This window comes from Stenella coeruleoalba (assembly GCF_951394435.1).
Source record: "Stenella coeruleoalba genome assembly, chromosome: 2".
NCBI classification, from domain to species: domain Eukaryota; kingdom Metazoa; phylum Chordata; class Mammalia; order Artiodactyla; family Delphinidae; genus Stenella; species Stenella coeruleoalba.
In genome coordinates, this window is record NC_137147.1 from 33,745,050 (window position 1) to 33,772,320 (window position 27,271).

General features: G+C 41.1%; 1 protein-coding gene across 5 annotated transcripts; it reads left to right on the top strand.

The window, feature by feature from the left end:
* Positions 1–903: 903 nt before the first annotated feature.
* RDH11 (retinol dehydrogenase 11) lies at positions 904–26,290 on the top strand. Of its 5 annotated transcripts, XM_079912873.1 has the most exons (8): positions 3,014–3,224; positions 3,758–3,857; positions 4,433–4,551; positions 5,834–5,989; positions 7,163–7,267; positions 7,877–8,086; positions 11,419–11,608; positions 24,656–26,290. In XM_079912873.1, the coding sequence occupies exons 3-8, from the start codon at positions 4,437–4,439 to the stop codon at positions 24,756–24,758; spliced, it is 879 nt and encodes a 292-aa protein (XP_079768999.1). In that variant the 5' UTR covers positions 3,014–3,224; positions 3,758–3,857; positions 4,433–4,436; the 3' UTR covers positions 24,759–26,290. The 5 variants fall into 5 exon arrangements, with proteins under 5 accessions (XP_079768998.1, XP_079769000.1, XP_079769001.1 ...); XM_079912872.1 differs by lacking the exons at positions 3,014–3,224; positions 3,758–3,857 and adding an exon at positions 904–1,795; XM_079912874.1 differs by lacking the exons at positions 3,014–3,224; positions 3,758–3,857 and adding an exon at positions 904–1,795 and having other exon boundaries at positions 7,877–7,996.
* The last annotated feature ends 981 nt before the right edge of the window (positions 26,291–27,271 follow it).

The following is a 27,271-nucleotide window of genomic DNA, read 5'->3' on the forward strand; positions in this document are numbered from 1 at the left end:
CCTGTTTGAACTCTGCACCATCAAGTGCACTCACTCAAGTCCTCTGCTCAGAGCACTCTTGCCTATATGTTGCTTGCCCACTAACTCCTGACCTTCCTCAGGCCTCAGCTCAAACGTTATTTCCTCAAAGAAGCCTTCCTGATTTCCAGACCAGGAGAGGTCTCCTGCTATGACCTTCCAAAGCTTTCTCTATTTTCCCTCATAACCTCATCACAATTTATTCACAGTGATCACTTGTTGCAGAGGTCATTTCTCCCTTGTACCAGGCTCCTTGCTGGACCCCGCACAGTGCCTAGCACATTGTAGGAATACCATAAACATTTGCCAAGTAAATGAGTGAATGAATAAGGAACAAAACATGGGGAAAGCTTTTAATACAGGTGTAAAAGTCTATTCAAATATTAGGTAACCCAATAATGAGCGTGTGACAAAATCCGATGACTTAGATAATATCATGTTAAATCAGTAGAAATTTGTCTTGTGTGAAGGAAACCCTCTCCTCTCCAATTGCTATAAAATATATTGGTTCAAATTGAGCTTGGCGTATGTGTCTTTCAATCAAATGGAAATGAATTATCCAGAAGAACCAGAATACATTACTGTGCGCAGTCAGGGACCACAGACAGATAATGACTTAAAACATTCCCCACCTTCACCCCCAAGGAAACGAGACACAGTCCTCAGATGGCAGACTGAAAGGAGTGACTGACCAGGGAAACTCCTTGTTCCCAGAGAATTTCCATGGCTTTAATTCAAGACAGGATTAAATACTTTCATGAGTAGGCAAAACCAACTGTGCTAATCTGAGAAATCCATTGCTACCCTGGAAGTTAATATAACTAACCCAAGTCATCAAGAAAACTATATTCTGGGGCTTCCCTGGTGGCACAGTGGTTGAGAGTCCGCCTGGCGATGCAGGGGATACGGGTTTGTGCCCCGGTCCGGGAAGATCCCACATGCCGCAGAGCTGCTAGGCCCGTGAGCCATGGCCACTGAGCCTGCGCGTCCGGAGCCTGTGCTCCGCAACCAGAGAGGCCACAACAGTGAGAGGCCCGCGTACTGCAAAAAAATAAAAAATAAAAAAAAAAGAAAACTATATTCTATCATCAATTCACACTCAAACACCAGGAAAATTACGATTATACTTTATATTTCATTATAATTCCAAAAAGACACAATAAAATGACTCTCCTGCTAGTGTCTTCAGGGACCGATTGCTTCTGCTTCTTTGCGTGAAGGAATCCCTAAGGAGGAAAGATTCCCCCCTCCCCCCCAACTGTCAGACTCCAACCGCTCCTCTTTTGTGCAATCAGCCTTAGAACATTTCCCAGACGCCAATATTTGACCTCCAGGAGAAACATGCGGTAGCCACCTAACGATGATTGGGGAAAACTGAACCAGGGTCTGGACTTAGGCACCGGCACAGAGAGGACTGGGGAGATTTCATGGTGGCCAGAAGGGCCATGGGAGAGCTGGTTCGATGATCCCAAAGGCCCTAGATCCTAGCTGGTTGGGGACCCGTTGCGTATCTGGTGCAAGATTCAGCTTCTCTCAGCGTCTGGGAACAGCGTGCTCACATGCCAAGCTTTGGACTACATTTCCCAGACAGCTTTACTCCCCGGGCTGTCGCACTTTACTAGGGCGTGTCTTGGAAGAGAGGCCACAGCCGGCGAGCACCGCTGGGGCATCTCGCTCACCTCCGGCAGCCGCACCTGCCTCCCCGCGAGATGATTGGGGTCCTGCTCGTGCTCCTCCTCCTCCCCTTTCTCCTGTACATCGCTGCACCCCAAATCAGGTCTGTGCAAATGTATTGCCTTCTCTTGAGAAGTCTTTGGGGGAAATATTCATCCCCATCGAAGCTCTGTTCTTCAAAAGAAGGAAAGGAAGACTCCCCGCGGGGCTCCAAGTAGGGGAGTTCGGTTGGTCGGAGGAGGTGCAGGTCCTGGGTGAGGAGGGCGATACCAGGAGACCCCAGGCCGTGGGAAGGGGCTGCAGTCCGGAGCACCCTGCTTTGTTTCCTCAGTGCGAATCGTGACATCTGCAGCTCCATTGCTTGCTCTCTTGTTGCTGTTAGATTTGCTTTTTCTCTGGACAGATGTAGTAAAGGAGAGAATTGAAAGGGTTTCATCACATTCTCCTGCCTACTACCTGCCTTCGCAGCAGGAGTTGGGGGTGGGAGGTGGTCCGAGCCCTGCTCTGGGGTTTGGGGGTGGGGAGGAGAGGTTGAGGGTCGTGGTCTCTTGACCAGGTGACACATCAGCCAATGGCTGGCTGAGTGCCCCGGAGAATCAGCAGCGAGTTGCACACTGCTGATTGGTGCTGAGTAAATCACCAGTAGTGACGGTGGACCAGTGACTGAAGACACACACTCCTTCCCTCGGTGGGGATTGGATGGGCGGGGGAAGGGGGACGCGGTCACTGTCTGAGTGGAACTGGAAGGCGCGCTAGATCACCCTCTGCCGTTTCTTACCACATTCACCCCTTCCCTTTCTCCCCACCTCCCTCGAGCCCCTCCTCCAGTTGTATTTTTCCTCCCCTCTGCACACGTAGTCCTTCCACCTCTAGGCACACATGGGTGTTGGTACTGGGGCGAAACGCTGCTTTTTATCTCTTTCTGCCACGACATCCTCTTATCCCTATAGAATCTCACTGAAGAGTTGAACCTGAACTGAAAATAGTGCTCATACCTCAGCAAGATTTTTCTAAGGAAGGTTACACTCCAAGGGTGATGTTCCAAACCACCTAGCTAGGTCATGGGGGCTCGACCAGAGCTGGACTTTCATAGTTGATTGTCTCTTTTCTTCCTGCTGGTTAAGCAGAAGGAAGAGCTGGGTAGAGGCCCTGATATGTTGTGGCTCCTGCAGCTAAAGCTGAAGGAATGTGGGAAACAGAGCAGGGAGGCTTGTTCTGGGGAGGAAGATATCCGTTGGTGGTCACCTTGAGTTAGTTTGCTTCCTTCATGGCCTGTTTGTTCTAAGCAGGAACTTGAGTGGCTAGAAGTGTGCACTTTGCAATTCTAAGTTCAATGAAAAACGTTGAAATGCTCTTAAAAATGCATCTCCCAGTCAACAAATTGTTTTAAATTGAGCCCCCAAGATCTGCAGAGAAAAGAACAATCCGAGGCCTACTAATATCTGTTTGTGCATTCATTCTTCTGGAGAAGCAGGATGAAGGAAGAAGGACTCAAATTAGTGAAACCAGGACTTGAATCTCAGCTCCCCTTTGTACTTATTAACATTAATCTTTGTCTTATTTATTTATTTTTTCTAAATGTATTTATTTATTTTTGGCTGCATTGAGTCTTCGTTGCTGTGTGCAAGCTTTCTCTAGTTGCGGCGAGCAGGGGCTACTCTTTGTGGCTGAGCGCAGGCTTCTCACTGCGGTGGCTTCTCTTGTTGTGGAGCACGGGCTCTAGGCACACAGGCTTCAGTAGTTGTGGCACGCGGGCTCAGTAGTTGTGGCACACGGGCTCAGTAGTTGTGGCACACGGGCTTAGTTGCTCTGTGGCTGAGGGATCTTCCCGGACCAGGGCTCGAACCCGTGTCTCCTGCATTGGCAGACGGATTCTTAACCATTGTGCCACCAGGGAAGTCCCTCTTTGTCTTATTTTTAAGTGTGTGTGTGTTTCTGTTTGTTTTGTCCAGGTTGACAAGCTTTCATAATTTTAACTTTGTGTTGGGTAAGCTGTTTTATTAAGGCCATAAAGTGACAGTTATGGACAGATTAACATCAGTGAACCAGTTCTTTCTTTTTCTAGGCTGAGTCTTGTGATTTCCTAAGCCCAAGAAAGAGCTCCACCAGGATCCTGGCTAAACAGATATTCATCAGTTCTTGTAACTGCAGGGAACAGTGCTAAGGTTTGCCCTTATAATAGAATCACTTCTGTCCTCAAGCAAGAGCAGAAACATTTGGACAAGAAAATGTTTTTCTTTTTAATAAATTTATTTACTTATTTATTTATTTTTATTTTTGGCTGCGTTGGGTCTTCATTGCTGCGTGGGGGCTTCTCATTGCGGTGACTTCTCTTGTTGCGGAGCACGGGCTCTAGCCGCGTGGGCTTCAGTAGTTGTGGCACGCAGGCTCAGTAGTTGTGGCTCACAGGCTCTAGAGCGCAGGCTCAGCAGTTGTGGTGCACGGGCTTAGTTGCTCCGTGGCACGTGGGATCTTCCTGGACCAGGGCTCAAACCCGTGTCCCCTGCATTGGCAGGCAGATTCTTAACCACCGTGCCACCAGGGAAGCCCAAGCAAGAAAATCTTAAGAGCAGAAAATTTTGTTTTCTTTCCTCCAACCTTCCTTTAATCTATAAAAAGCCAGCAGTAGAAGGAACCAAAACAGCCCTCAGCCTTGGGACCTGTAGACGCGAGAACGTTGCAGGAATCTCTGGCTGAGACAAAGAGAATGAAGAACTGATGAGCTCTCCTCTGTCTGCAGGAAAATGCTGTCCAGCGGGGTGTGTACATCAACCATCCAGCTTCCTGGGAAGGTCGCTGTGGTCACTGGAGCCAACACAGGCATCGGGAAGGAGACAGCCAAAGAGCTAGCTCAAAGAGGCAAATTCATCTGCTTCTAATTCCCTCCTGCCACTGTTGTTTTTTTTTAATTGAAGTGTAGTTGATTCACAATGTTAATTTCTGCTGTACAGCAAAGTGATTCAGTTATACATATATATACATTCTTTTATTAATATATTCTTTTCCATTGTGGTTTATCATAGGATATTGAATATAGCTCCCTGCGCTATACAGTAGGACCTTGTTGTCCATCCATTCTATATGTAATAGCTTGCATCTGCCAATCCCTAACTCCCAGTCCATCCATCCCCCACAACCCCCATCTTGGCAACCACAAGTTTGTTCTCTATGTCTGTGAGTCTGTTTCTGTTTTGTAGATAGGTTCTTCTGTGTTATATTTTAGATTCCATGTATAAGTGATATCATATGGTATTTGTCTTTCTCCTTCTGACTTACTTCACTTAGTGTGATAATCTCTAGTTGCATCCATGTTGCTGCAAATGGCATTATTTCATTCTTTTTTATGGCTGAGTAGTATTCCATTGTATATATGTACCACATCTTCTTTATCCATTCATCTGTCAATGGACATTTAGGCTGTTTTCATATCTTGGCTATTGTGAATAGTGCTGCTATGAACATAGGGGTGCATGTATCTTTTTGAAGTATAGTTTTGTCCAGATATATGCCTAGGAGTGGATTGCTGGATTATATAGTAATTCTATTTTTAGTTTTCTGAGGAGACTCCATACTGTTTTCTATAGTGGTTGCACCAACTTATATTCCCACCAAAAGTGTAGGAGCGTTCCTTTTTCTCCACACCCTCTCTAGCATTTGTTATTTGTAGACTTTTAATGATGGCCATTCTGACTGGTGTTAGATGATATCTCATTGTAGTTTTGATTTGCATTTCTCTAATAATTAGCGATGTTAAACATCTTTTCATGTGCCTATTGGCCATCTGTAGATCTTCTTTGGAGAAATGTCTATTTAGGTCTTCTTCTTGCTACTGCTCTTTTATCCCTTGCAATGATGACCATTCTTATTATTTCCTCCCAGTCTTGGAATTCAAGAACATTCCAAGTGCCCCGCTGATTTGCTGGTCTGACACTAGTACAATGTTCTATATATAATGGACACAATGAATATTATTGATTTATTTTTCTTTCCTGATTTGTTCATCAGATACCTCTGTGTGAAGTAGGGGTAATTCCTTTTTTAAAAAAACAGTAGAAAATAACATTTAACATTAGTATTAGGTCTTTGATGCTCACTCAGAAACAGAGCCGACAGTTTGTCTCTTTTATATGTTGGTTGACAGGAGCCCGTGTATATTTAGCTTGCCGGGATGTGCAAAAGGGGGAGTTGGTGGCCAGAGAGATCCAGATCATGACAGGGAACCAACAGGTGTTGGTGCGGAAACTGGACTTGGCTGATACTAAATCTATTCGAGCCTTTGCTAAGGGCTTCTTAGCAGGTAAGTGTGGAACTGGAGACTATGCTGTGGGTCTTGCAATCAACATGGCAGACTTAGCTAAAAGGAAAAGATTCCTCTCCCTCTCTGACACATAGAAATGCTAGACAAAATATAGCCAAAAACTTATGATTCATAGCTGAACTCATTAGTAACAAAGGGAAATACTCAAGAGGCAGAAACAAAAAGTGAATTCAAAGGTTCATAGCAGTGCATAAGAACTAAAGCCAGAAATCTCATACGTGTACCAGAATTCAAAATGGGCTTTAAGGTCTGGAGTCCAAATATCCGTACAGGGATAGGAGATGAGACCTCAGGATGTTGAGGGCTGGGTTGCTGTTTGTATCTGAGGCTCCACATAAGGTTGGGATTCACAGAAAGCCATCTGGTCCTTGGTACAGGGAGCTTAAAAAAAAACCCAGGCCACCAGCTCAGGGACGTGACAAAGAAGCTTAACATCTCTTTAGAACATGGATGGATAAACCGTCATCTGCAAGAAATTAGAACTTCAAGCTGACATCATTTATGCGGTGGGGGGGAATTCATTCACACCACCAACTGGTGCAAGAAACTTGAGCTGAGAACTTAATGTAAAACCCCGTAGTATCACATCAAAATTGAGTCCAAGAGCACCCTGTAGGCTTATTCCCTCATAACCCAGGGATCTAGGCCTCCCAAGGGAAGCAACTTCCACTGATATATACTTTTAGTAAGAAATTACAACTCATTTGAGGAAATAAATCATAAGAGAGAATTGGCAGATGAAACAAAGCGGTGAAACCAGTGTTTCTTTGTGGGCCTGAATCCGAGTGGCAGGGAGGCATAGAGAGTATCCTTTTTCTCTTGTTTTGGAATTTCCCATTCAGCTTGGGAAGTCTTTCTGTTGGGAGAGATAGACAGAACACTTCCCAAAAGCACTGAGTAAGTAGCTCCTGAACTGGAAAGATTGGAAAGGCCATTTGGTAGTGTCAGGTGGAATTTTGCCCTGTATTAAGAGTATGTATGATTCAACTGAAGTCTTAAAATGAAAAAACAATACAAAATAAGTATGAGGGGAAAATAGAGGAAAGATTGAAGCCATGCGTCCTCATTTTCAAAGCATGGGTATGGGGCAGATTTCAAAGATGTAACAGCTATGGCTGGCCACTTCCACACTCCATCCCCTCTTCCCTGCAGAGGAAAAGCATCTCCACATTTTGATCAACAACGCAGGAGTGATGATGTGTCCCTACTCCAAGACAGCCGACGGCTTTGAGATGCACATGGGAGTCAACCACTTAGGTAAGAAATTGTGTCTCATCACAAAGCTAGAGGGAAACTAAAGTTCTCCTTGGAAAACAGGGTCATATGGAGCCTTCTTTGTGGTGTGATTGGACCTTTGGGCCATAACAGACTATAAGTGTATAATAAATAGTGTCGTCCTGCCTGAAAGCTCAGGCTTGCTTGAAGTTCCTCCCACTTTTTAATCTGTGCTTCAGATTCAATTTACCTTAGGATATTTTTGAACAACCTAATTGGATTGGGGGCTGTGTTGCTTTCTTTGTAGAGACCCTTGTGGCCAGCATCAAGTAGAGGCCACCTGCTCTTAAACAGTGATGTTATTCAAAGTTGGAATAAGACATGACTTCAAAAAAAAAAAAAAAAAAAAGACATGACTTCATATTCGTATTCACATAATCCAGACCTACCTCATAGAAAGATGTCTCATGTCTTTGGCTGTTCCTATTTCCCTAAACCGTCACTGAACTTATTCTGTAGTTGATAATGAATTAACGAGACAAAAAGCCTTATTCTTGAATGCTCTGCCTTCCATAGCTGAGCCCGGCTCACCACTACTCCCTTCACACTCCCATTGGCCCTGAACTCTGTTAATTCTACTTTTTCTCAAAGGTCACTTCCTCCTGACCCACCTATTGCTAGAGAAGTTGAAGGAATCAACCCCATCAAGGGTAGTGAATGTGTCTTCCTTAGCACATCACCTGGGAAGGATCCACTTCCATAACCTGCAGGGTGAGAAGTTCTACCATGCAGGTCTGGCCTACTGTCACAGCAAGTTAGCCAACATTCTCTTTACCCAGGAACTGGCCCGGAGGCTAAAAGGTAGGCTTAGAAGAAATGAGTGTGGACACATGAGTCAATGGGAAGTAGCTAAAAGCCACAGGAATAGGAACTGTTTTCTGGAGCCCATCCTCTGGACAGGACCTGCTTCCATGGCTCTACCTGGGTATAGTTTCAGTAAACAGCCCACAAGTGAATGTTAGAGGTGACTGGGAGGTAACGGGAAAATTCTGAAGGCTGGGCTTTGGCAGTTATTAGCTGCATGACCTGCAGCAAGTTGTTTAACTTTTCAAGACTTATTTCCTCATATGTAAAATGGGACTGCTTCACGGGTTATTGTCGTGATTAATTCAGGCCTCATGAGCAAAGCAAGTTTTTTGACTCGTAATGAAACGAGATAGAAGGGAGGGACCAGAACTGGCACTGGCTACAACCATTGGGATAAAACAGGTGCTGGGACTATGGAGGGGGTCTCCCTAATAACAAAGGGTCATATAAGAGGGAAATGTATGCTTGAGGAGGGCAGTCTCCAGTCACAAATAAACAGAGATCCTTGGAATGGTCTACTATGGATTTCCAATAAATAGAACGGGAAATCCAGGGTGGACAATTAGAGTTGCTTAGGATTAAGGCAGGCAGAATTCAGGCTGAAGGTAGCAGACATATGAGCCCCATCGTTGGAACAGGATCCTCAAACCACATGGACAGCTGTGAGATGGAGAGTTATGTCTGTGCCCAGGGCATAACATCCTTTATCAGCTTGGGATGGATCAGGGTAACTGGATGGTGAAGACTACCCAAAGGTTGGTCAGGGAGCTAGGGTGGCCTGGAAGTGGAGAGATGGACCCAGCTGCGAGGATCAGATAAAAGCAGAGGCTACACGAGTGAGAAAACCTGATAGGTATGAGGATTAGGTGGGAAATAGCTATGATGCAATGAAAGAAACCTGGGCATGACGGAAGAGTCATTCATTCAGCCATTCAACAACCACGTATGCCAATGTCCATGCTATTTTACACACTGGATTAGTGGAGTGGTGGAGTGGTTACATCCAATGGGAGAGAGAAATAATTAGCAGTATTTATACAACTGTCGCATGTAAAATCACATGTAAAATCAGTCTAGTAATGCATGAATAATTCTCATTGTAAAAAGTTCAAATAAGATGGAAGTATATAGAGTTATTCTCCTCTCTTCCCTTTCTGCTTTTCTGCCCTCAAGATACCACTGTCAACAACTTGATGTGCACCATTCCAGTTATTTTCTTGTGCATTTACATATGTATATATCATACATAAGGAAGTGAAATTCCAGCACAGCATCTTAGAGATCTTTCCATGTACTAGATAGAGATTTACCCCATTACTTTTGTTGGCCACATTGTATTTCATAGTATAGATGTGCTTTAGTTTATTCATTTCCTAAACAATGTCTAGACAGTTTTCTTTTTGTTGTTGTTATTTAATTATAATTGTGATAAATGCTATAAAGGGGAATTACGAGGACCTATAATGGATTGGCAGGGGGGTGGTGGGGAGAAGCTTATTCAGTCTGAAGGATCAGGAAGGACTTTTCTGAGGGAGTGAGTTGCAAGCTGAGCCCTTGCAGGATGATTAGAAATTAAATGGGTTAGGGCTTCCCTGGTGGCGCAGTGGTTGAGAGTCCGCCTGCCGATGCAGGGGACACGGGTTCGTGTCCCGGTCCGGGAAGATCGCACATGCTGCGGAGCGGCTGGGCCCGTGAGCCATGGCCGCTGAGCCTGCGCGTCCGGAGCCTGTGCTCCGCAATGGGAAAGGCCACAACAGTGAGAGGCCCGCGTACCGCAAAAAAAAAAAAAAAAAGAAGAAATTAAATGGGTTACAGTGTGGGTGGGGTGAGGCAGCTGAGGGAGCTGAGGAACATTCCAGGTAGAAGGAAGAGAATGCATGAAGGTCTGGTCTCTGCTTGAGAAACTGAGAAAAGGCAGTCATAGTTAGAATGTAGAAAGCAAGAGGTCTGAGCTGAGACTGGTAAGGTTGGTGAAGGTGAAATCCAGAGAGGCCACAGTAAGGATTTTAGTGTTTATTCTAAGGGCAATGGAAAGCCGTTAAAATGGAATCCTTTTTTAAAACGAGGGCAGGAGTGGATGCAGCAGGTGATTTCTGTGGTTGAGGTAAGAAGTGAGGGTAGCTTGGACTAGGGTGGTGGAGACAGAGGGTAATAGACACTCCTGAGAGATATTTAGAATGTGAAAATTGCAGGGCTTGTTGACTGGAGATGTATGGTGAGGTGGTGGATCCTTAAGGACTGGTCCTGTGTGCCTGCCTGGTTGAAAGTGTAGGGAACACTGCAAGAACCAGGTCTGGCCTTAAATATATGAAGTCAGTTTTGGACCTCTGAGTCTGCATTACTCTGGGTCATCTAGAGTAGATGTCAAGTGGAAAATAATACAGGTCCACAGTCCTTTTTCTGTAATTGTGAACTCCACAAAGGCCTGAAAACTCAGTTTTTTCCTAAGCTTGATACCAAAACTCATTTGGCAGCAAAACCTCACCTGTACTAGGGAGAGTAGGTACTAGACACTTTATATATATATAATAAAATTTAAGAAATTGGAAACATTTCTGACCCCAGGGTTTCTAGAAAAGAATTGGGGACCTGAAATAGCACATGCATAAGTGTCATTTAGCACTTATCATGCACCAGACAGTATTCTAAGCTCTTTTACACATGAACTCATTTAATCCTGAGAACAGCTCTGTGAGGTGTAGGTATTATAATTATCCCTATTTTACAGATGAGGAAACTAAGTCACAACATCAGGAAGGTCACACAGCTAGTGAGTGGTAAAGCTTGGATTTGAAACTGGGCATTCTGACTACAAAGTCCATACCCTTAACCACCACATTATACTGCCTTTTATTGTCAGCCAAGAGTTAAAAGGAGCCACTTGGACCATAGATAAAAATGAGTGCTGTAAAGTTACAGAGAGGGAATTTAGTGAGCCATGAGAACTCTTAACATTTAAAGTTTGGGTAGAAGATGATGAACCGGTCCAGGAAACAAGAGGATGCATCCAGAAAGGTTAAAAAAACCAGAAGAGGTGTGGGATCATGGAAGCCAGTGAAAAGGCAGCTTTAGGATGAGAGTGGTTAACAATGTCAAGTGCTTCTGAGAGGTCCTGGCTCTGCTGCTTCCTAGCAGTTAATAACCTCTCTGAGCCTTAATTGTAATCTGTGAAATGAAGGTATAAATTACTGTGAGGAGTGCTTGCGATTGCATCATGGGAAGGGAGTCCACATGGGGCAAATGTTTATTCATGTCTTCTGCTGTCTTTGGACACTTGGCAACATCAAGTCCTGTCTTCCCCTCTCTATATGGCATCCCCGCATCAGGCTGTGGCGTTACAACGTATTCTGTACACCCTGGCACAGTCGACTCTGAATTGGTTCGGCACTCATCCCTCATGAGATGGATTTGGTGGCTTTTCTCCTTCTTCATCAAGACCCCTCAGCAGGGAGCCCAGACCAGCCTGTACTGTGCCTTAACAGAAGGTCTTGAAGTTCTAAGTGGAAACCATTTCAGGTATGAATGTATCTGTTTTTGAAGATGGAATTTCATTGCCCACAGGAAATAATTTGGATTTGTCTGGTATACCATACCCTTTTTATTTTTTTGGGGGGAGCGGGTGTTTATTTATTTATTTAAATTTTCATTTTATATTGGACTATAGTTGATTTACAATGTCGTGTTAGTTTCAGGTGTACAGCAAAGTGATTCAGTTATACATATACATATATTCATTCTTTTTCATATTCTTTTCTCATATAGGTTATCATAGAATATTGAGTAGAGGTCCCTGTGCTATATAGTAGGTCCTTGTTGGTTACCTATCTTAGATATAATAGTGTGTGTATATTAATCCCAGGCTCCTGATTTATCCCTCTCCACCATGTTTCCCCTTTGGTATCCATAAGTTTGTTTTCGATATCTGTAAGTCTGTTTCTTTCTGTTTTGTAAATAAGTTCATTTGTGTTATTTTTAAAAATTAGATTCCACACATGAGTGATGACATATGATATTTGTTTTTTTCTGTCTGACTTACTTCACCTAGCACCTAATATGATAATCTCTAGGTCCATCCATGTTACTGCAGATGGCATTATTTCATTCTTTTTTATGGCTGAGTAATATTCCATTGTCTATATGTATACCTTACCTTTTTAAAAAAGTACATTGTCCAATATGGCTTTTGTCTCTTGACTCTAGGGATGAGGGTAGTTAATGATGCTGCTAATGATGCTGATGTTTTATCTTTTAATAGGGGAATTTGACCCATTCATATTTTTTTGTGGTAACTGCTAGGTTTGATTTTATTCATGCCATCTTTTATATGGATGATTATGCTTTCTGGTTGTTTCTTTTCTTCCTACATTTTTTATGTCAATCTAGTTTTCTTTGTTCCTTTTTGGACTCCTAGTTCTATTTTTTCACATTAAAAAGAATTTGAATCTGTATTTCTCCACTGCCTTCAGGACTAAAATAGTATCAATGGACTCCCTTCTTGAATAAGTGAAGACTTTTAAAACTTTGTATTGTAGGGAATTTTGAATGTACACAGGAGTAGACAAAATAACATGTTGAATCCCCATATACCCGTAATCAACCTCAACAACCATTAACCCATGGCCAATCCTGCTTCATCTCCATCCACTACCCCTTCCCATATTTTTCTCATTCCATATTATTTTGAAGCAAGTTCCAGATATCACATAAGATCAAAATTTTTAACACGGTTTCACCTCCACCTTCAAGATTTTGTGGAAATAATCTGAAATTTTAGAGAAAGGGCTGTAAATAAATTCAGATTGAAATGAAAGGTAGAGAGTCAGATCATGAACGGTCTATAATGCCAGGCTTAGAGAGGAGCCGCAGAAGTTGTTTCAGCAGAGAGAGCCACAATCTGGTCTGCGGTTTAGAAAAATATCCTTAGTAACTCCGTTTGATGAATGAATGAAGTACCTCAAATGAGAGAGAATGAGTTTCTGATGTAGGGTAATGACAGCCGGAATGAGGAGAATGATTTAAGTGGGAGACCCTGAAGAGGCAGAATTTTTACCACTTGATGACCAACCAGTGAGGGGGTAGAGGAGGATTTGGTGACCTGGGTTCAAGCCTGACTTATTAGGAGATTAATTGTGACATTAACTGAGACAGAAGTTGTAGATAAATAATGTGTATAACTTAGGGTTCTTTGATTCCAAACCAGTAGAAATGGACTCTGGCTAACATAAGCAAGAAGAGAATTTATTAAAATATGGGGATACTCCTAGGTTCGAAGGGAAGACTGAAGAGTCAGGCTTCGAACAGGCAGAATGGCCAGTCAGCTGGCCAGGACCCTGCTGCTGGAGTGAGTGAGCGCCAGCTGTCTGCAGTCTGTTGTGTTGCTCACCATCCACTCTCCAGGGAGGAAGCATTGGGTCTCCTTCCTGCCCCGATCATCGCCTCCATCCTCTCACCCCCACTCACTTGGCTACAGGAGGGCAGGCAGGCATTTGATTAATGGACTCTTCAAACTATATCCAAGAAGAAGAGGTAATTCCATAGAAAGAAATCAGGTTTCTATTGCCAAAAGAATGTGGGATGGGTGTTCAACCAAAGAGTAACAACTGCCCACTACGTAACAAACCCGGCTCTGTACATGTTGAGCGTGTTATCCATAAGATGTGAGTAGAACTGTGTAGCGGATAGTTGGAAATGCAGGTCTGAAGTGCAAGAAGATAGATTATTTAGTTTTGTACACTGGAATGATTTTTCAAGAGTGACTGGATTCTTCTTCCCTGGAGATTTTTTAAAATGAAATAACCCTCTATCTTGGTTTTGACTGAATGGCTTAGAGTCAGCTTCAAATCCATAATTATTGAATTGACTTTTGAAGAGCCTTTCCAGTACAATGGATTCTTAATTTTAAGCATTTTGAAGATCCAACAGCAGCCATGTAGACCACTAGCAAGACATGCACATAGAAGTCTGTCTTGATTGAAGCTTTAGGACCTTTGCACTGGTTGTTCTTTTCTGCCTGAAACTACTAATCAACTTTTTGTCTTTATAGATTTGCCTATACAGTTGGAATTATATAATATATGGCCTTTTGTGACTGGCTTTCACTTAGCATTACATGTTAAAGGTTCATCCATGCTAGAGGGTGTATCAATACTTCATTCCTTTTTATTGCCAAATATCTTATGGATACACCATCTTCATTTATCCATTCATCAGTTGATGGGCATTTGGATTTTTTCCCATTTCTGGGTTATTAAGATAATGCTGCTATGAACATTCATGTACACATTTTGTATGGATATTTCTCTTGTGTATAAACCCAGAAATGGAATCTCACTGGAATATGGGTTATATTTTAACTCTACTTTAGCTGTTGAGAAACTACCAGACTGTTTTCCAAAGTGGCTGCACCATTTTACATTGCCACAAGCAGTATATGAGGGTTCCAATTTCTCCACATCCTTGTTAACACTTGTTATTGTCTGTCTGTCCTTTGATATTAGCTATCTGAGTATGTATGGAGTAGTATCTCATTGTGGTTCTCATTTGCATTTTCCTGCTAATGATGTTGAACATCTTTTCATGTGCTTATTGCCCGTTTCTGTATCTTTGTTGGAGAAATGTCTATTCAAATCCTTTGCCCATTTTTAAATTGGATTGTCTTTTTGTTGTTTAGTTGTAACAGTTCTTTATATAATCTAGATATGAGTCCTTTATCAGGTATATGATTTGCAAATATTTTCTCCCATTCTGTTGGTTTGTCTTTTCAGTTTCTTCATGGTGTCCTTTGAAGAACAGAAGTTTTTAATTTTGATGAAGTCTCATTTATCTATTTTTTCTTTTATCACTTGTGCTTTTGGTGTCTTATCTAAGAAACTATTGCCTAGCCCCAGGTCACAAAGATTTATTACTGTTTTCTTCCAACAGTTTTATAGTTTTAACATTAAGTTCAGGTCTATGATCCTTTTGTTTTTCTTTTTGAATTTTATTTTATTTATTTTTTTATACAGCAGGTTCTTTTTTTTTAACATCTTTATTGGAGTATAATTGCTTTACAATGGTGTGTTAGTTTCTGCTTTATAACAAAGTGAATCAGCTATACATACACATATATCCCCATATCTCTTCCCTCTTGCGTCTTCCTCCCTCCCACTCTCCCTATCCCACCCCTCTAGGTGGTCACAAAGCACCGAGCTGATCTCCCTGTTATACAGCAGGTTCTCATTAGTTATCCATTTTATACACATCAGAGTATACACGTCAATCCCAATCTCCCAATTCATCACACCCCCACCCCCACCCCCGCCACTTTCCCCCCTTGGTGTCCATACGTTTGCTCTCTACATCTGTGTCTCTTTTTCTGCCCTGCAAACCGGTTCATCTGTACCTTTTTCTAGGTTCCACATACATGCGATAATACATGATATTTGTTTTTCTCTTTCTGACTTACTTCACTCTGTATGGCAATCTCTAGATCCATCCACATCTCAACAAATGACTCAATTTCGTTCCTTTTTATGGCTGAGTAATATTCCATTGTATATAGGTACCACATCTTCTTTATCTATTCGTCTGTTGATGGGCATTTAGGTTGCTTCCACGACCTGGCTATTGTGAATAGTGCTGCAGTGAACATTGGGGTGCATGTGTCTTTTTGAATTATGGTTTTCTCTGGGTATATGCCCACTAGTGGGATTGCTGGGTCATATGGTAATTCTATTTTTAGTTTTTTAAGGAACCTCCATACTGTTCTCCGTAGTGGCTGTATCAATTTACATTCCCACCAACAGGGCAAGAGAGTTCCCTTTTCTCCACATCCCCTCCAGCATTTGTTGTTTGTAGATTTTCTGATCATGCCCATTCTAACTGGTGTGAGGTGGGTGATACCTCATTGTAGTTTTGATTTGTATTTCTCTAATAATTAGTGATGTTGAGCAGCTTTTTAAAAAAATTTATTTATTGTTTATTTTTGGCTGTGTTGGGACTTTGTTGCTGCACGTGGGCTTTCTTTATTTGTGGCGAGTGGGGGCTACTCTTTGTTGCGGTTTGTGGGCTTTTCATTGCAGTGGCTTCTTTTGTTGCGGAGCACAGGCTCTAGGCGAGCAGGCTCAGTAGTTGTGGTGCACAGGCTTCGTTGCTCCACAGCCTGTGGGATCTTCCCAGACCAGGGCTCGAATGCGTGTCCCCTGCATTGGCAGGCGGATTCTTAACCTCTGCGCCACCAGGGAAGTCTCTGTTGAGCAGCTTTTCGTGTGCTTCTGGGCATCTGTATGTCTTCTTTGGAGAAATGTCTATTTAGGTCTTCTGGCCTGATTGGGTGGTTTGTTTTTTTAATATTAAGCTGCATGAGCAGTTCATATATTTTGGAGATTAATCCTTTGTCTGTTGATTTTTTTTTTTTTTTTGCGGTATGCGGGCCTCTCACTGTTGGGGCCTCTCCCGGACACGCGGGCTCAGCCGCTCCGCGGCATGTGGAATCTTCCCGGACCGGGGCATGAACCCGTGTCCCCTGCATTGGCAGGTAGACTCTCAACCACTGCACCACCAGGGAAGCCCTGTCTGTTGATTTGTTTGCAAATATTTTCTCCCATTCTGAGGGTTGTCTTTCCATCTTGTTTGTAGTTTCCTTTGCTTTGCAAAAGCTTTTAAGTTTCATTAGGTCCCATTTGTTTATTTTTGTTTTTATTTCCATTACTCTAGGAGGTGGATCAAAAAAGGTCTTGCTGTGATTTATGTCAAAGAGTGTTCTTCATATGTTTCCCTCTAAGAGTTTTAGAGTGTCCAGTCTTACATTTAGGTCTCTAATCCATTCTGAGTTTATTTTTGTGTATGATGTTAGGCAGTGTTCTAATTTCATTCTTTTACATGTAGCTGTCCAGTTTTCCCAGCACCACTTATTGAAGAGACTGTCTTTTCTCCACTGTATACCCTTGCCTCCTTTGTCGTAGATTAGTTGACCATAGGTGTGTGGGTTTATCTCTGGGCTTTCTATACTATACCATTGATCTATATTTCTGTGTTTGTGCCAGTACCATACTGTCTTGATTGCTGTAGCTTTGTAGTATAGTCTGAAGTCAGGGAGTCTGATTCCTCCAGCTCCGTTTTTTTCCCTCACGACTGCTTTTGCTATTAGGGGTCTTTTGTATCTCCGTACGAATTTTAAGATTTTTTTGTTCTTGTTTTGTAAAAAATGCCACTGGTAATTTGAAAGGGATTGCATTGAATCTGTAGATTGCTTTGGGTAGTATAGTCATTTTCACAATATTGATTCTTCCAATCCAAGAACATGGTATATGTTTCCATCTGTTTGTGTCATCTTTGATTTCTTTCATCAGTGTCTTATAGTTTTCTGAGTACAGGTCTTTTACCTCCTTAGGTAGGTTTATTCCTAGGTATTTTATTCTTTTTGTTGCAATGGTAAATGGGATTGTTAATTTCTCTTTCTGATCTTTCGTTGTTAGTGTATAGGACTGCAAGAGATTTCTGTGCATTAATTTTTTATCCTGCAACTTTACCAAATTCATTGATTAGCTCTAGTAGTTTTCTGGTGGCATCTTTAGGACTGTCTAAGTATAGTATCATGTATCATCTGCAAAGAGTGACAGTTTTACTTCTTCTTTTCCAATTTGTATTCCTTTTATTTCTTTTTCTTCTCTGATTGCTGTGGCTAGGACTTCCAGTACTATGTTGAATAAGAGTGGCGAGAGTGGACATCCTTGTCTTGTTCCTGATCATAGAGGAAATGCTTTCAGTTTTTCACCATTGAGAATGATGTTTGCTGTGGGTTTGTCGTATATGGCCTTTATTCTGTTGAAGTAGGTTCCCTCTATGGCCACTTTCTGGAGAGTTTTTATCATAAATGGGTGTTGAATTTTGTCAAAAGATTTTTCTGCATCTACTGAGATGATCATATGGTTTTTATTCTTCAATTTGTTAATATGGTGTATCACATTGATTGATTTGCGTATATTGAAGAATCCTTGCATCCCTGAGATAAATCCTTCTTGATCATGGTGTATGATCCTTTTCCTGTGTTGTTGGATTCTGTTTGCTAGTATTTTGTTGAGGATTTTTGCATCTATATTCATCAGTGATATTGGTCTGTAATTTTCTTTTTTTGTAGTATCTTTGTCTGGTTTTGGTATCAAGGTGATGGTGGCCTCATAGAATGAGTTTGGGAGTGTTCCTTCCTCTGCAAATTTTTTGGAAGAGTTTGAGAAGGATGGGTGTTAGCTCTCCTCTAAATGTTTGATAGAATTCACCTGTGAAGCCATCTGGTCCTGGACTTTTGTTTGTTGGAAGATTTTTAATCACAGTTTCAAATTCATTACTTGTGATTGGTCTGTTCATATTTTCTATTTCTTCCTGGTTCAGTCTTGGAAGGTTATACCTTTCTAAAAATTTGTCCATTTCTTCCAGGTTGTCCATTTTATTGGCATAGAGGTGCTTGTGGTAGTCTCTTAGGATGCTTTGTATTTCTGCGGTGTCTGTTGTAACTTCTCCGTTTTCATTTCTAATTTCTATTGATTTGAGTCCTCTCTCTCTTTTTCTTGATGAGTCTGGCTAATGGTTTATCAATTTTGTTTATCTTCTCAGAGAACCAGCTTTTAGTTTTATTGGTCTTTGCTATTGTTTTCTTTGTTTCTATTTCGTTTATTTCTGCTCTGATCTTTATGATTTCTTTCCTTCTACTAACTTTGGGTTTTGTTTGTTCTTCTTTCTCTAGTTCCTTTAGTGTAAAGGTAGATTGTTTGAGATTTTTCTTGTTTCTTGAGGTAAGATTGTATTACTGTAAACTTCCCTCTTAGAACTGCTTTTGCTGCATCCCATAGGTTTTGGATCGTCGTGTTTTCATTGTCATTTGTCTCTAGGTATTTTTTGGTTTCCTCTGATTTCTTCAGTGATCTCTTGGTTATTTAGTAACGTACTGTTTAGCCTCCATGTGTTTGTGTTTTTTACTTTTTTTCCCCTGTAATTGATTTCTAATCTCATAGCATTGTGGTCAGAAAAGATGCTTGATATGATTTCAATTTTCTTAAAGTTACTGAGGCTTGATTTGTGACCCAAGATGTGATCTGTCCTGGAGAATGTTCTGTGGGCACTTGAGAAGGAAGTGTAATCTGCTGTTTTCGGATGGAATGTCCTGTAAATATCAATGAAATCTATCTGGTCTATTGTGTCATTTAAAGCTTGTGTTTCTTTATTAATTTTCTGTCTGGATGATCTGTCCATTGGTGTAAGTGAAGTGTTAAAGTCCCCCACTATTATTGTGTTACTGTCGATTTTCTCTTTTATAGCTGTTAGTAGTTGCATTATGTATTGAGGTGATCCTATGTTGGGTGCATATATATATATATATTTTTAACATCTTTATTGGGGTATAATGCTTTACAATAGTGTGTTAGTTTCTGCTTTATAACAAAGTGAATCAGTTATACATATACATATGTTCCCATATCTCTTCCCTCTTGCGTCTCCCTCCCTCCCACCCTCCCTATCCCACCCCTCCAGGTGGTCACAAAGCACCGAGCCAATATTCCTGTGCCATGCAGCTGCTTCCCACTAGCTATCTACCTTATGTTTGTTAGTGTATATATGTCCATGCCTCTATCTCGCCCTGTCATAGCTCACCCTTCCCCCTCCCCATATCCTCAAGTCCGTTCTCCAGTAGGTCTGTGTCTTTATTCCTGTCTTACCCCTAGGTTCTTCATGACATTTTTTTCCCCTTAAGTTCCATATATATGTGTTAGCATATGGTATTTGTCTTTCTCTTTCTGACTTACTTCACTCTGTATGACAGACTCTAGGTCTATCCACCTCATTACAAATAGCTCAATTTCGTTTCTTTTTATGGCTGAGTAATATTCCATTGTATATATGTGCCACATCTTCTTTATCTATTCATCCGATGATGGGCACTTAGGTTGTTTCCATCTCCGGGCTATTGTAAATAGAGCTGCAATGAACATTTTGGTACCTGACTCTTTTTGAATTTTGGTTTTCTCAGGGTATAGGCCCAGTAGTGGGATTGCTGGGTCATATGGTAGTTCTATTTGTAGTTTTTTAAGGAACCTCCATACTGTTCTCCATAGTGGCTGAACCAATTCACATTCCCACCAGCAGTGCAAGAGTGTTCCCTTTTCTCCACACCCTCTCCAGCATTCATTGTGTCTAGATTTTTTGATGATGGCCATTCTGACTGGTGTGAGACGATATCTCATTGTAGTTTTGATTTGCATTCCTCTAATAATTAATGATGTTGAGCATTCTTTCATGTGTTTGTTGGCAGTCTGTATATCTTCTTTGGAGAAATGTCTATTTAGGTCTTCTGCCCATTTTTGGATTGGGTTGTTTGTTTTTTTGTTATTGAGCTGCATGAGCTGCTTGTAAATTTTGGAAATTAATCCTTTGACAGTTGCTTCATTTGCAAATATTTTCTCCCATTCTGAGGGTTGTCTTTTGGTCTTGTTTATGGTTTCCTTTGCTGTGCAAAAGGTTGGGTACATATATATTTATAGTTATATCTTCTTCTTGGATTGATCCCTTGATCATTATCTAGTGTCCTTCCTTGTCTCTTGTAACATTCTTTATTTTAAAGTCTATTTTATCTGATATGAGTATTGCTACTCCATCTTTCCTTTGATTTCCATTTGCATGGAATATCTTTTTCCATCCCCTCACTTTCAGTCTGTATGTGGCCCTAGGTCTGAAGTGGGTCTCTTCTAGACAGCATATATATGGGTCTTGTTTTTGTATCCATTCAGCAGACCTGTGTCTTTTGGTTGAAGCATTTAATCCATTCACGTTTAAGGTAATTATCAATATGTATGTTCCTATTACCATTTTCTTAATTGTTTTGGGTTTGTTTTTGTAGGTTCTTTTCTTCTCTTGTGTTTCCCACTTAGAGTAGTCCCTTTAGGATTTGTTGTAGAGCTGGTTTGGTGGTGCTGAATTCTCTTAGCTTTTGCTTGTCTGTAAAGCTTTTGAGTTCTCCATGGAATCTGAATGAGATCCTTGCCGGGTAAAGTAATCTTGGTTGCAGTTTCTTCCCTTTCATCACTTTAAATATATTGTGCCACTCCCTTCTGGCTTATAGAGTTTCTGCTGAGAAATCAGCTGTTAACCTTATGGGAGTTCCTTTGTATGTTATTTGTTGTTGTTCCCTTCAATAATTTTTCTTTGTCTTTAATTTTTGTCAATTTGATTACTATATGTCTCGGCGTGTTTCTCCTTGGGTTTATCCTTCCTGGGGCTCTCTGTGCTTCCTGGACTTGGGTGGCTATTTCCTTTCCCATGTTAGGGAAATTTTCGACTATAATCTCTTCAAATATTTTCTCGGTTCTTTTCTCTCTTTTCTCCTTCTGGGACCCCTATAATGTGAATGTTGTTGTGTTTAATGTTGTCCCAGAAGCCTCTTAGACTGTCTTCATTTCTTTTCATTCTTTTTTCTTTATTCTGTTCCGTGGCAGTGAATTCCACCATTCTGTCTTCCAGGTCACTTATCTGTTCTTCTGCTTCAGTTACTCTGCTATTGACTCCTTCTAGTGTATTTTTCATTTCAGTTATTGTATTGTTCATCTCTGTTTGTTTGTTCTTTAATTCTTCTAGGTATTTGTTCTTTATTTCTTCTAGGTCTTTGTTAAACATTTCTTGCATCTTCTTGAACTTTGCCTCCATTCTTTTTTTTTTTAATTTATTTTATTTTATTATTTTTGTCTCTGTTGGGTCTTCGTTGCTGCATGCAGGCTTTCTCTAGTTGCAGTGAGTGGGGCTACTCTTCATTGAGGTGTACAGGCTTCTCATTGTGGTGGCTTCTTTTGTTGTGGAGCATAGGCTCTAGGTGCACAGGCTATAGTAGTTGTGGCTTGTGGGCTCTAGAGTGCAGGCTCAGTAGTTGTGGTGCCCGGGCTTAGTTGCTCCGCGGCATGTGGGATCTTCCCGGACCAGGGCTCGAACCTGTGTCCCCTGCATTGACAGGTGGATTCTTAACCACTGTGCCACCAGGGAAGCCCTGCCTCCATTCTTTTTCTGAGGTCCTGGATCATCTTCACTATCATTATTCTGAATTCTTTTTGTGGAAAGTTGCCTATCTCCACTTCATTTAGTTGTTTTTCTGGGGTTTTATCTTGTTCCTTCATCTGGTACAAAGTCCTCTGCCTGTCTTTCTGTGAATGTGGTTTTTCTTCCACAGGCTGCAGAATTGTAGTTCTTCTTGCTTCTGCTGTTTGCCCTCTCTCCTTTTTTTTTTTTTTTTTGGCCATGCCACACAGCATGTGAGATATTAGTTCCCCTACCAGGGATCAAACCTGGGCCCCTGGCAGTGAGAGCAGAATCCTAACCACTGGACTGCCAGGGAATTCCGTATGATCCATTTTTGTTAATTTTTGTATATGATATGAGGTAGGGTTCCAACTTCATTCTTTTGCATTTGGATATCCAATTGTCCCAGAACCATTTGTTGAAAAGATTATTTTCTCTTTGCTGAATTGTCATGATAGCTGTATTAGTCCATCTCGGGCTGCCATAACAGAATACCACAAACTAGATGGCTTAAATGACATTAATTTATTTTATCACAGTTCTGGAGGCTGGAAGTTCAAGATTAAGAGGCTGGCAGGGCTAGTCTCTGGTGAGGCCTCTCTTCTGCATTGCAGATGGTTACCTTCTTGCTATGTCCTCACATGGCCTTTCCTCTGTGTGCATATATTCTTGGTGTCTCCTTCTCTTCTTAATAAGAATGCTAGTTCTATTGGATTAAGGCCTCACCCTTATGACCTCATTTAACCTTAATTACCTCCTTAAAGACCCTATCTTCATTATAGTCACATGGGGGCTAGAGCTTCAACCTATGGATTTGGGGGGGACATGAATCAGTCTATAACAGTAGTGTTACCAAAAATCAATTGACTGTAAATGTGAGGGTTTACTTCTGCACTTTTAATTCTATTCCATTCATTTACATGTGTATCCCTATGCCAGTATAATGCTATCTTGATTATAGTAGCTTTATAGTAAGTTTTGAAATTGGTCAATCTTTTACCTATACTGATTAATACTTACCAAAGTCCCACTGGAAATATCAGCATCATGACCATGCTGATGTCATAACCATACTTCAGTAGTTCTTATTGTATGTAATATTTGAATTTTGTATTTGAATAATTTTTACAGCATGTCTTAGCTTACAGGGGATTTTCATGTCCTTTGTATCATTTGCTGTTCACCGTAAACTTAGAAGGAATTTAAGGCTTAGTGCATTGGAGGCTGTAGAGGCCTACAGAGGCCAAGTCATTTCCAGAGAGTCATCCAGACCCTCTTGGTCATCAGTGATAGTCTTTTCACTCAGAAATGGCAGGTTTTGCTGGTGGTATTGGTGAGTTCCCTTAAACAGAAGTACTACACTTATAAGGCTTGTTTTTTAAATGCAAAGTTATCTTTAAGTATTTTTTTTCAACCTTTCATGTATTTAAGAAACATTTGGAGAACTGGTTGAAAACAGATTACTAGGCCTCAATCCTAGAGATTCTGATTCAGCAGGTCTGGGGTGGGGCCTAAGAATTGGCATTTCTAGCAAGTTCTCAGAGATCCTGCTGTTTGTCCACAGCCCAGAGTTTGAGTAACACGGTTTTAATGGACATAGTGTTAGGGGTTTGCTTCACATGGTTGTTTCAGACTTATCAACTCTCCTTTTTACCTTCAGAGTTTGCTTAGATGGTCCAGGAAGCAGTTTTCTTGAAACGGTATAGTTTTAAAAATTGTTTCTCACATGACGTCAAAGATCGTGAGCCTTTTACTCAATCATTTAAAAGGAAAATAACCCTCCATTGAATCCCTGCTGTGTACTAGATGCAGAGAATACAAACATGAGTAAAAGAATTATCCTTGAGAAACTTTTCTGGGTGGTGAAAAGTTGGGACACCCCTCCGGCATTTAATGGGGACTTAAAACAATTGTAGTTACAACAATGAAGAGAAGGTATATGAAACACCTGGGACCTTGTTATTACCATTTCTTTTCTGCTATCATCTTTTACTTCTTTTGTTGGTTATGAAGCTGACTTTGCTTGTTCTTTGAGTTTAAAAACAGTTATAACTGCAGGTAGATCAGAAGGAAGGTTTTTTTTTTAGCCACTCCAAGCATCTATGACCAATGTAAATAGCAGTATCTCAGCTACATGACACTGTACAAGGTCCTATAGAGTGAACCTTAGAGACATGTTTGAACAAGATGGACATACACAGGAGTCAGGCAGGCACTGATATTACAGTTAAATATATACACACACACACACACACACACACACACAGGGGAATATAAAGACTAAATGGTACACATTATATATCAAACAAAGCATTCTGAGCCGGTGTGGTCTAGTGAGCCCTAAAATGGTAATTACATTTTCTCTGAGGTAAACATTGGAGGATGCAGAATTAGGGCAAACACTGGTCCTGTGAAGCGCCCAGAGCACATGTCATCCCTGGGTTGTTTTTCTGTTGTGTTCCTTATCCCAGGCAGAGAGCAGACTCCATTCTTAACCCTGTGCTTTCAGCCTTTCTCTTTCCTTTCCAGTGACTGCCGTGTGGCATGGGTCTCTGCGCAGGCTCGTAATGAGACAGTAGCAAGGCGGCTGTGGGATGTCAGCTGTGACCTGCTGGGCATCCCTGTTGATTGACAGGTGATGGCAGTTGGACCCAAGAGAAACCTGCAGTAGACTACTAAGTACTCCCTGCCAAAATGATTCTCCTTCAGGATGGCCAAAACCTTGAGCACAAAGAAAGCAAACCTTCCAGCCTCGCCTGCTTGATGTCTGGTAACAGCCCCGTGTACACTGCCAGATTCATCTAAACGCCTTGCATTTGTCCAGATTTATTTTGCTCCCGTTACTGCCAGAGTTACTAGAGATAATATAGGATAAGTAGACCTTCATATGACCTCCAAGCTCATATCTTCCTTCTGAAGCCTACTACCTAGGAGAACCTAAGCTATGGCAGGGGTTAATTTCTGGCACTTTGGATTAGTTTCTATCCTCTTTGTCCACAATGTAGTTCCTCCCAACCAAACAACCTTCAAGGGGGCCATCCTTTAGCCTTAGCTAAACTCCAGGAGGCACAGTGGCTTGGCTCAAGAGCAGGGCTTGTCCCTCACCTCTTAAGAAAACCATCATGGCACCAACGTCTGGATTCTTTCAGGAAACTTCACTGAATCTGGATTGTGGCATGGCTTTATCTCTGACAACCTAAAGCCACTGCTGCTAAAACACTTTCACATGCCTAGACCACAGAAGAGCTTCCTTTTCTAAGAAGTTGGTGGAGTTTACAGGATGGCAGAAATTTGGGGAAAGGCAAAAATAAAAATCAAATTTAAACTGTCATTCATTTTCCTGCTGTTTCTCAAATCAGCAAGGGGGTAGTGAAAGAAGCAGCTTGAGAAGATAGGCCACCTGACTTCAGTTACTGACCCTAGGTCCATGGAGGCCTCCTTTTTGTGCCTTCGTTTCTCTTAGAAAACCAGAAGGGAAAGGCTATTTAGTGATTGTCCCTGAGTATATCTTTGTGTGTGTTCTTGTGTATTTATGCAGCTGGGAGTATTCAAAATAGCCACAAAGGAACAGTATTAAACTGGACCCCTGTGCAGGTAAATAATCAGAGACGGAGCAGACCTGTGTCATTCAGTCTTTGATACAATGGAAAATGAACTCTGTATATGCTGATAACTACCCACCAAGAAGCACATGGGTGGCAGGGAAGAAGTCCAAAAAAGAGAAGAATCCTGGAAGATAATGCATGCAAAGGCAATGAAGGGACTAGAAAAGGGTTTTAAAAACACACACACACACACTCACACAACAGCTAAATATGTTAGTAATATCCAGCAATAGGAGAATTGAGGGTGACCACCTGAGTTCAAGTAAGACGGGAAAGGCACTATGTTAAGCACCAATCAACCTATGTGGTAGGAAAAAACCCAGACAAACAAAAACAAAAAAAAAACAAACAAAAAACCCCCAATTATTTATTCAGCAAAATTGTCTTAAGGACTGATATCGGTAATTATAGTCAATTTAAAAATCTTTCAGGGCATTTCCTTACATTATCTTGACAAGATTAAAATGTCTACTGTATTTGCTAGAAATCTACCGTTTATTTGGAGAATGTTTATCAAAAGTAATGCTGCCAAAGAAAGGCTGAGTAATTGGTACTGTTCCATCACTTGTTTGGAGTACATTCTTCTAATAGAGTTTGTGATTTTCTTGGACTAACAATTTACATATTCACTTTTGTGGAGAAAAGAGTTATAGGACCACAGTCTTCTCATATTTGTAAATAATCTTTTGTTGAACTTGTTTTGACCATTAGGATATATATTTAGACATGGTCATTTTATGGAAAAATTGGAAAACTTTTGATAATAGTGCAGAACTGAGTTAATATTTTACTTAATTTATATTAACTGTCAATGACAAATTAAAAATTTGATTATTTATGTTTTTATTTACCAGAATAAAAACTGTAACAATTAAACATTTAATTTGAGTCAACAGAAGAAAACAATTAAATGAAACCTTAATTAGAGTCAAAAGAAGAAAACACTTTTCATTACTATGGTTATGCAATCATTTCTTGTTCATGAGGATAATTTGTCCCATAGTCAGCCACAGTACAGTGTCAATTCAAACTCCATTAACTTGGGTTGTGTGATAATTTGATTATTCATTCACCCATTTTCTACTAATCTTTTATGATGCTGTTCAAAGATCATGTTTTCCATCCCAGGCTATTCGTTACCTCTCCTTTTTGTACTTGTCCCTTCTATAACACAATGCTATGGGACCTACAGTACACTGCCACTAACAACCTGACTTTTCCCTCTCTCTCTATGCTCAATGAATATTAGTAGCTCAACAAAAGTTTGTTGAATAAATGGTCTTTGAACTCAGTCTAATAAGGGTCCAGGAGATATAAATCACCAAATCATTTCCCTCTGAACAGTCATATGTCTTTTAATACGTGTGGGCAGTCTTAAGTATTGGGCTGCCAAGCAAACATTTCAGAACGGGCTCCATAGGCACACCATCAGTGAAAATAGGAATTTTCGTCCACTAAACCATGAAAACCCACGGAGTGCAGGAAAAGACTTCGTAATTGTTAACACATTACATACACTTACTGAGAAAGAGACCTGATG

Coding starts and splice junctions, on each gene's coding strand:
- RDH11 (XM_079912872.1), top strand. CDS start 1,728: ATGATTGGGGTCCTGCTCGTGCTCCTCCTCCTCCCCTTTCTCCTGTAC. Junction 1,796..4,432: donor ATCGCTGCACCCCAAATCAG/GTCTGTGCAAAT, acceptor CTCTGTCTGCAG/GAAAATGCTGTCCAGCGGGG. Junction 5,990..7,162: donor TGCTAAGGGCTTCTTAGCAG/GTAAGTGTGGAA, acceptor TCTTCCCTGCAG/AGGAAAAGCATCTCCACATT.